Here is a 9,751-nt window from a genome sequence, read left to right as displayed (position 1 = left end):
TTTGGATATTCAATTTTTAATTAAGCTAAATAATTTATAATCTTCAAAATTTTAAAAATATTAATTAATAATATTGAAGGGAAATTAGTAAACAAAACTATAACTATTAAAAATTTAGTAAAAGTGCATTCAAAAATATTTTTTTAGTAAAAGTTATATTTTAAAAAAAAGGAAAATATAATAAAAAGTCATTTTTCTTTTAAAGAAATTGAAATTAATAAAAAACTAATTTTTTGTTATTATTATTATTATTATTATCAATTTTGGTCTATTTTAATTTATTTGATTTTATTTATAGGTTTAAAAACCCTTTGAATTTTAATGGGATCAAGTTAATTATGTAGATGCAAATTTTTCCCCTAAAAACAAATATTCATGCTTAGGAGTGATTATCTGAGATAACGAGGGCCAAATTTTAGGCTCTTGTTGGAGAAACAATTATTTCATTTGTTCCACCTTTGCAACGAAAGCGTTAGTGGTGGTGCAAGGGCTACAATTTGCTATTGACTTAGGTTTCTAATATGTGATAATAGAAAGTGACTCATTATCAATTATTTCGAAGCTAAACTTGCAGGAAATTAACTTATTAGAGATAAATTCGTTTACCTGAAATACAAAGAGACTCTTGGAAAGCTTCATTTCTTGCTGATTTGTATTCATTGCCAGAAATGATAACCAAACTCCACATGCAATGGCATCAGAGAGGAGGCTTTTTGGGTAGAAGATGTGCTGTCATCAGCCTTAAATCGTGCTGCGACCGATTGTCGATGTATGGACCCACCTTGATGATCAACTGTGTATGCAAAATTTTTGGGGAATCATCTTTAATCTGTTTCCCTTATTTCTTCTCTCATTTTATTCAATGTTTTATGATGCTTGTTAGAGAGATTGATGTCGATTGAGCTCAATTTTTACTGAAGAGGGGATGATTGGTTCATTTATCTATAATTTTTTATTCTGTTCTTGAATGCTATTTTACTTTTCGATATTTTTGGATTTTATTTCTAAGTATTTTAAACTTGCTTTTTACCCTCTCTTTTCCTCGATAAATTTAGTAGACTATTATTATTAAAGAAAAATGTTAAAAGTCATGCAATAAAAGATGTATTTAATTCTCGATAGAGAAAAAAGGGACATCTTCTACTGATTTATATATATATAATAATGTTGTGTACCCAAAAATGAATTTCTGTTAAAAATGAAATTAGCCGACGTCTATCGGTTTCACCCAATTAGTTTTGTAATGGAAAAGTCAATTATCTGTGTCAATTAGTAGGCTGGTTTCTAAATCGTCGTTGCCTCCTGCGGCAAGGGTGAGTTCATCAGCTCGCTTCACCTGGTGCTTCCAATCGGTTCGAATCAGTGTATACACCATCATGCACACACATGACATTTGAGCTGCTAGTAGCCCAGCCCATAGTCCCACGAACCCCATTTCCAGTTGGAATGTTGTCACTATTGCAACCGGCAATCCTATCAGGTAAAACGAGCATAAGTTTATGTACACACCGTCTTTAGGACGGGCAGTCCCCGTCAAGACGCCGCAAGCAGCCGTTTGTGGTGAATTCCCCACTTCGCAAAGCCCCAGTATCGGAAGCACGGTTGAGATGAGATGGAGGATTTGTGGTTCATCGGTAAACAACTTCCCCCACCATGATCTCAGCGCTGTCATGAAAACGAAGGCCGATAGTCCGAAAGCGAAGGCCATGAGGAGGCCGATCACCGCGGTCCGGTGAGCACTCGATGGTTGGCCGGCTCCTAATGCTTGACTGACCCTTGTTGAAATGCTGGCGCTCATTGAGAACGGGAAATTATATAACATGCCGGTTGTTTGTATGAGGATTCCCATGGCTGCAACGCTGGCTTTGGGGTTGTCGAGTAAGCCACAAAGGAACAACATTATTTCATACCACCACCATTCTAAGCACACTGAAAGGAGGCTAGGCAGTGCTAGTGCTAGCAGTGGACGCCAGCCTTGAAAGATTGAGATAATTGTGACCCCATGCCATGGTTTCAAAGGATTTTCTGAGATGACCATGTAAATTACTAACCCCAGGTTTATATTGAACGTGTTACAAGCAAGTGCTAATGCAATGCCTTCAACCCCTAACTGGAAATATATTGTGAAAATGTAGTTGACCAAAGGGTGGAGGAGGACAGCAACAATGGCAGCAATGGTGAGAGGAGTGCTAATGCCTTGACCTCTAAGGAAAGTCCTCATGGGATGGAGGAGAGACTGAGCTATGAGTTCAGGGATGAAGGCAGCCATGTAAACTTTGGCGATTTTGGTAGCTTCTGGATCTTGACCCAAGCGTAGGAAAATGGGTTCCACGTTTATCCAAAGGATTGAAATAGGGATGGAGATAAGTAGAAGAAGACATAATGTTCTGTGGAAGGTTTGGCTAAGGATTGAATATCTTCTGGCTCCAAAGGCTTGACCACAAATGGGATCCATCCCCATTGAAAGACCTTTGATGACGGAGAGACCGGTAATGTTTCCGAACCCCATGGCGAGTGACCCACCGGCGAGCTCTTCTTTGCCTAGATGACTGAGGAAAAGCATGGAGATTACTGATCTTGAATGGAGAAGCAGTGTTGTTATTACTATTGGGCCTGCAATCTTTCCTAATGAAACCACTTCCTCTCCCACCTGCTTGCAATTCACCTTTCATCCATTAGCTTACAAATATCAAACAGGAAAAATGGCTATGAATTTAAAAAAGGATTAATTTTTACAAAACATAAATCAATACGTTGCAATATATTTTTTAAAAAAGATTCACATGAGGAGTTTTAAAGAAAATAAAGAAGACACTTTTTGCCTTTGTTGTTAACGTGCAAGTTGCTAAAAGGTGGGTTGAAAATGAATTTTATTATGGTACTTTGCAACAAAATTCAGTGCATAACGTGGTGTTATTGAGAAAAAGAGAAATTCCCTAAGACATTGGACATGCCATTAATGGGTTCCACTATACCTACATTTTTAAAGTGCAAAATTAGACGTACAATTAAAAAGCTGCATAATGTTGTTTATCCTTAAAATTTAATATGCTACAAAGTTAAACCCCCCATGACATTGATTCCATAAAAAATGAGTAATAGGCCACCTATCTCCCAAAAAAAACAAACAAATTAGTCAAATTTAAGTGTTATACCCACAAGTCCACAAATATTAAGAGCATACTTAATAAATTTTGAAACAAAATACGCACAAGCTTTCAATTAAATAAAATAACATATATAAAGAAGAAGGGATGTTAAATTAAGTTTAGTGATTGTTAATGATTTAGGGTTCCTTGGAAAAGTTTTGTAAATCGCCATTGAGAATACATGCCTCTTAAAACAACATTCAACTTGACTCCCCATTGAATTTAATGGGGATCTTCGAGACTTCTGTATGTAGGAGATAAGAAGGATTAAAAAACCTTTTAGGGTTTGACTTTAAATCCTTCCCTATGTCATAATTTTGACATTCTCTTTTAAGTGAAAGGAAACGGAAAGAGAAAAAACAAGCAAGTAATATTTTGAAAGAGGGTGGCCGGTGTTGTCACTTTCAGAACTACTCTAATTAAGAGCCAATAGACAACAACCTTAAAATGCTGTTTTATGTTGCATTGTTCAATGAGGTCCCTATAAACAGGCTAAGGATCTCTCTCATAAGCAGCAATCCCCCCAAAGGAAACAAAATTATTAAGAAGAAGAAGAAGAAGAAGAAGAAGAAGAAAGAAGAATATTCAGATACCATTTGGCTTATAATTAATACCAAACAAATGAAAGCAACCCAAAATCTGAATCTTTACTCTTAAGACAAATATACAGCAACAGAGAAATGGGTTTGTTTGTGAGAGTATTGCAGTGTTTATACAAAGGAAAAGGAAGGCTTGCCTGGCTTAAGGGCTCTCTTTGGTTCAATGGGAGCCATCTGAGAAGGTGAGTGACTTGAATCTTTCGTATAAAGCGATGAATGAATTCGTCCCCATCGTTTTCCGGGTTGTATATGTTCCTCAAATGCTGTTGCTGGTGGTCACCATTTTCACTACTACTACTACTTGCACGAGATTCAATATCATCACTTTCAGGGCACATGGTTTTATCACTACGACAACAGAACTGAAAAATTGAAAACAATCATTCAGTTTTCCAATATTATATATGTATATGATAATAACAATAAGAAAGACAGTAACCTTGATTTCTTGTGAGGTTGAACGCCGTCCACTGCCTTTTTGACTGTTGTTGGGGTTTTTTCCTCGGTTAACGGTAATGGACACATTGTTAGGTGAATATATATCGATGTTCTGTTGATATATACTGCAAAAAAAAGAAAAAAAAAAGAAGAGAACATTAATACTAATTAACCCCTTCTTCACCTTTAAGTGCTTCACTTATATATTTTACATATATATTTGAAATGAGACAATTAATATATGTCTGATTAACTAGAATTAAAATCTAACTCAATACAAAGTATAAAGATTTAGAATAAATTTAGATAAAACTTACATGTAGTAAAACTTAAATCCAAAATAATTTAAAAACACACACATGATATTTATGCCTAATAAAACTCAATTCAACTTCTTTCAACACTCCTAAGATTTCATTAGCCCTTTAATGACCTACTTATAATGAAAAAGGATTATTGATTAAAGTAATGATAAGTTGGGAATATATGTGTAGGACTTGTTTTGATATTCTCCTCTCTTTGCTCAAAAAAATAATTATTTTATTATAATTAGATGAAAAATTAGAATAAAATCAACTATAATCTCAAAAATAAAAGCATAAAGTTGGTCAAGTGGGGGACTCGATTATGTGCCAATTTGATGCATGTTATTTTGATCACACTCACGTACAGTTTTGCCTATATAGGAAAGAAGGGAATAAGATGTTAACAAGGAAAACAATAATTAATTAACCAAACATTCTATGAGGAAATTATTCATCAACAATAAATTTTTAATATGCACAAAGTATATTAAGAACATAAAAACAAGTTACATATCAGCTGTCAAATCATGCATAATTGGATTTGAGAATAGAGCTAGAGATTAATGTTGAAAGAATATTTTAAATAGACTCATGCCATTGGTGATCGATCTAACAATTAAATATTAAGTAATTTCGCAATCACTTTCTTTAATACTTGACTTCTTTCCACACAGGATGGTAGCTGGCTAGCTTTAACATCTAGGACCACGTCCCATAGTCTTCTATATAAAGATTATATGCCTCTTCATATGGTTTTAGGAATAAATTTTAGTTTTAATTAAATTTCATTTGTTTTTTGTTTTTTTTTTGGTTGCTATTTTTTAATGTTACTTTGAACTTATTTGCAAATCTTCGAAATAAAGAATAGAGGAATTAGAGCAAGAAATGGTGAAATGTAGGCTTTCATTTCATCACATCAAAATCAGTGGGTGGAGTATGCGGTTGCCCGTAAAGAAAATTGCTCCACCAGAAATTGATTGTTCGATGGAGTGCGATGATAATAACTCAAATTGCTATTTGTGATGTTTTCTTGAAATAATTATGGATCTAGTTGTGTGTTTATTTAATATGATTGTTTGGTTAATAAATTGTATTAATCAAATAACTTTGATTTGTTTTGAAAGCGAAACTTAGAGTTAAAATCTATACTAAATAAATATGTAGATAAACAAATTAATTAGTAATTAAGATAATAATGTATCTAAAACCTTAATCAACCTTATAAGTTTATTAGTGCAAAAATAATTAATATAAGTAGTGGAGAAAATTGGACAACTTAGCTTGAACAATTAAATGAAATATATGTATTGGGTGAAGTATAATCAAGTAATTTGAAAGTTTTCATTGTCGTTAGTTTAATTTTAATAATAATTAGATTCATTTTCAATGATCTAAACCAAATAAAAGTGAATATTTGGTACGTAACTGTAACAGCCCAATTTTCAGTAGTGTCAGAACAGTGATTTGAGATCACTAAATTCGATGAAGAAGTTAGAAATATTTTTGAATTAGTGAATTTTGTGATTTAAAATAAATTATTAGGTAAATTGGGTCGAAAACGAGGTATCGAGACCTCGATATTATAAACTGAGCCGTAAATATTTTTATAAATATTTACGGAGTGTCAATAGGACAATATTAAAGTTTCGTTAAGAAATTTTAATGTTTCGATAGTTAATTATGAAAAAGGATTAAATTGCAATAGGGATAAAAGTTTAATTATAGATTAAAGAAAAGTTAAAAGGACCAAATAGGCAATTATGCCTTTTTCCAAAGTTGAGGCGGCATAAGTATAAAAATCTGAGATTTTTATGTGTTAAAAAAATATTATATTATAGTAATGATTATGTTTTTATATTATATTATCATTAATATATTATATTATATTATATATATACATAAAACAAAAGAAAGAATAGAAAAAAGAAAGAAAAGAAACAGAATAGAAGAGACGAAACAGAGAAAGAAACAGAGAGCAAAACGGGCAGAGAAGGAAGGAAAGAAAGAAAGAAAGAAAGAAAAAGAAAAAGGGAAATTTAAGGTTTTAAGGTTCCAAGCTCAATTGGTAAGTCAAATTAAGTCTTTTTCTTATAATTTTTGAGTTTTTGGAATCCTAGAGATAAATACTACTTGATTTATGTTGATATTTTGAAAGTTAGTAGATTGTTAGACATGAGTTATGTTGAATTAATTGATGAACTAGAGGTTAAAATGATTGAATTTTAAGTTAGAAGTTAGTAAAAGATTGATTTGTAAAATAAAATATAAGTTTTGAATTGATAGGGATTAAATTGAAAGAATCCCGAAATTAGGGATTTATGGAGAAATTGAAGAATTAAACTGAGTTTATAGTAAGAATTAAGAGAGAATATAGAGTTAGAATGCAAAAATAAAATTAGTATCGATAAGGGATTAAATTAGAATTTGATGTTGCCATAGAAGGAAAAAAAATGTTCAGAATGTTATAAAACATAAGAATAAGAGATGAAGTTTAATTTCCGAGCCTTGGGGTAAAAATGTAATTATGTAAATTCAAAAAGTTAGAGTCGAGGGCTATTTTAATAAATTTGAATATTAAATAAGTTAAATTTGCTATTATAGATCAAGAAGAACGAAATTCGGGAGTAGATCGGGGAAAAGAAAAAGTAAAGGACTAAATTGTAAAGTTTAGTCACATTTTGTATCAAGGTAAGTTTACAGTAAATAAATGCAATATTCTTTTATTTTACATTATTATTGTCAATTTCCAGCATTTATATATTTATGTTATGAAAATATTTAAAGTCGAATTTAAGGTGAAGTGACAGAGGAAAAGTGTTAGAAAGCCCCGGTTGAATCCTAGGAATGTTAGGATATTAGGGTTGACAGGACAGAACAGAAATGAGCCATGTAAGTCCATATTAGAAATATGGCTTTGGAGACAGGATTGAGCCATGTAAGTCCATATTATATATGGCATTGGAGACAGGAATAATTCATGTAAGTCCATGTCAAAGACATGGCATTGGCAGGGTATTGATAGACAAGAATGACCCTAGTATCCTTAGTATTCCGAGTGGTTCAACGGGTCAGAATACGAGTTAAATTACAGTGAATTAACAGCAAAGGAAAAGTAGATTATATTTATGAAAACGGAAAGGTCAGGTAAAAAAAAAGGTAAGGGAATAAAGAAGAAGATAGAAATTGAGAAGTAAAGAAATTTATGATGTTAGATGATATTATGCATAATTATCCATTATGTTGAATGTTGTGATTTATTTGCTTGTAAGCTTACTAAGCCTAGTGCTTAATCTCTTTATTTTCTTCTTCTTATAGTACTTATCTAGCCACTTGGGGATCGAAGGAAACGTCGGAGGCCGATCACACTATCAAAGAAATAACTCGGTATAATTAGACGTTTTGTTTTGTGTATGGCATGTATAGAAACTTAGCTACTTTTGGTATAATATGAACAATGAGTGATGTGTAAGTAGTTGATGATGTATGGTTATTAAAATGATTAAGGATGAAGGTGTTTGTTATTATGAAAGATTAGGTGATAAATTATGCATGGAAATCATGAAAGGATAAAATTTTGCAAAGAAACAGAATTCAGGCAGCACAGTGACGTGAATTTGAAAAATCACCCAAGATAGTATAAAATGAATTAGAGGGTGAATGATATATGGAATTAAAGCTTGTTGAGTCTATTTTCATGGAAAAATAACGGTGTAGAAAAAAGAAATTTATATTTTAAGATATGTGAATTTTAGTAAGATAGGGTCAGAACTGTTTTTGGAGTCTCCTATTCTGAGTTTAGAAAATAATTACAAATTGTACAAAAATGGTTATGAGTTGAAATTTACATGCTTAGATTCCTTAATGAGTCTATTTTCTATAGAAACAAGTAAGAACTTCATATGAAAATCCTATTGCGAGAAAACTTATTTTTAGTGACTAGAGGTCAGGGCAGTCTGGTGGTGACACAGGGGAGACTTTAACTAATAAACTGTACTAATTTGCTGAACCAAAAATTCTAAAAATTTTATGGTGAGTAGATATATGAGTCTAGTTTCAGGGAAAATTTACGGGATTAAATTTCGAGTTCTTTAGCTCAAGTTATAATTAATTTAGTAACTGCTGCGCGATTAGACAGATTTGCTGCGAATAATGAAATAAATTTTCAAATCTAGTTTTTATGCTCCGAACTGGTAAGATAAGCTAAGTAATGCCTCGTGCTCGACTCCAGAAACGGTCTCGGGTAAGGGATGTTACATTTTATGGTATCAGAGCAGGTTTAGTCGGTTCTCGGAACAGTTAGTGTGAGAAAAAGTCTAGCTATACATGCCATACTTGTATTTTGATAGTGTGACGACTCCTGACAATTTTTTTTAATAAACATTTTATTTTATAGTAATGGATCCCGGGCGAGCTGGTGATGATGATGTAGAAAGTAATGCGCCTGCTTCCACAGAAGAGGCAGCGCCATCTGAGAATAGGCCAGTAATAGTTGATCAGGGAGGAGTGACTCGAGAAGCTCTCTTCCGAGCTTTGAATGATTTGTTTGCCGAGTTCGTTCGTACGAATCCGGCAGTTAGACCTCCAGCCCCTCATGATTCTCAGGCTACCCATGTAGCTCAAGCTTCCCCAGTCACAGGTACAGTGGTAAGAGAAAAGCCACCAGTTGATAGAATCAGGAAACAAGGGGCAGAAGAGTTCCGAGCAACAAAAGATGATGATGCAGAAAGAGCAGAATTTTGGTTAGAGAATACTATCAGAGTCTTTGACGAATTATCTTGTACACCCGAGGAGTGTACGAAATGTGTAGTATCACTTCTTAGAGACTCAGCCTACTACTGGTGGAAGACACTTGTATCAGTTGTACCGAAAGAGAGGGTCACTTGGGATTTCTTTCAGGAAGAATTTCGTAAAAAGTACATCAGTCAGAGGTTTATTGACCAGAAAAGAAAGGAATTCCTGGAATTGAAACAAGGCAATATGACGGTGACCGATTATGAGCGTGAATTTGTCAGGCTCAGTAAATATGCTCAAGAATGTGTGTCCACAGAGGCTATCATGTGTAAAAGGTTTGAGGATGGGTTAAATGATGATATCCGACTGTCAGTGGGTGTCCTAGAAATAAAAGAGTTCGTTATTTTAGTTGAGAGAGCCTGTAAGGCAGAGGAGCTATTAAAAAGAAAAGGCAAAGTTGAGACAGAGACACAAGATACAAAGAAGAGACAGATGAGCAGATCATTTCAGGCTACATCCAAGAGGCCCA

General features: G+C 33.3%; 1 protein-coding gene across 1 annotated transcript; it reads right to left on the bottom strand.

The window, feature by feature from the left end:
* Positions 1–1,179: 1,179 nt before the first annotated feature.
* LOC107944486 (protein DETOXIFICATION 53) lies at positions 1,180–4,273 on the bottom strand. The gene is made up of 3 exons (XM_041100260.1): positions 4,188–4,273; positions 3,886–4,096; positions 1,180–2,665 (listed from the first exon to the last, which is right to left on the bottom strand). The coding sequence occupies exons 1-3, from the start codon at positions 4,271–4,273 to the stop codon at positions 1,253–1,255; spliced, it is 1,710 nt and encodes a 569-aa protein (XP_040956194.1). The 3' UTR covers positions 1,180–1,252.
* Between the last annotated feature and the right edge of the window lie 5,478 nt (positions 4,274–9,751).

The sequence above is a fragment of the Gossypium hirsutum genome, chromosome D09, assembly GCF_007990345.1.
Source record: "Gossypium hirsutum isolate 1008001.06 chromosome D09, Gossypium_hirsutum_v2.1, whole genome shotgun sequence".
Taxonomy (NCBI): Eukaryota; Viridiplantae; Streptophyta; class Magnoliopsida; order Malvales; family Malvaceae; genus Gossypium; species Gossypium hirsutum.
The sequence above is the reverse complement of the archived record's forward strand: the minus strand, read 5'-3'. Positions and strand labels throughout refer to the sequence as shown.

Coding starts and splice junctions, on each gene's coding strand:
- LOC107944486 (XM_041100260.1), bottom strand. CDS start 4,273: ATGTGTCCATTACCGTTAACCGAGGAAAAAACCCCAACAACAGTCAAA. Junction 4,097..4,187: donor CAACCTCACAAGAAATCAAG/GTTACTGTCTTT, acceptor CTGTTGTCGTAG/TGATAAAACCATGTGCCCTG. Junction 2,666..3,885: donor AAAGAGAGCCCTTAAGCCAG/GCAAGCCTTCCT, acceptor AATGGATGAAAG/GTGAATTGCAAGCAGGTGGG.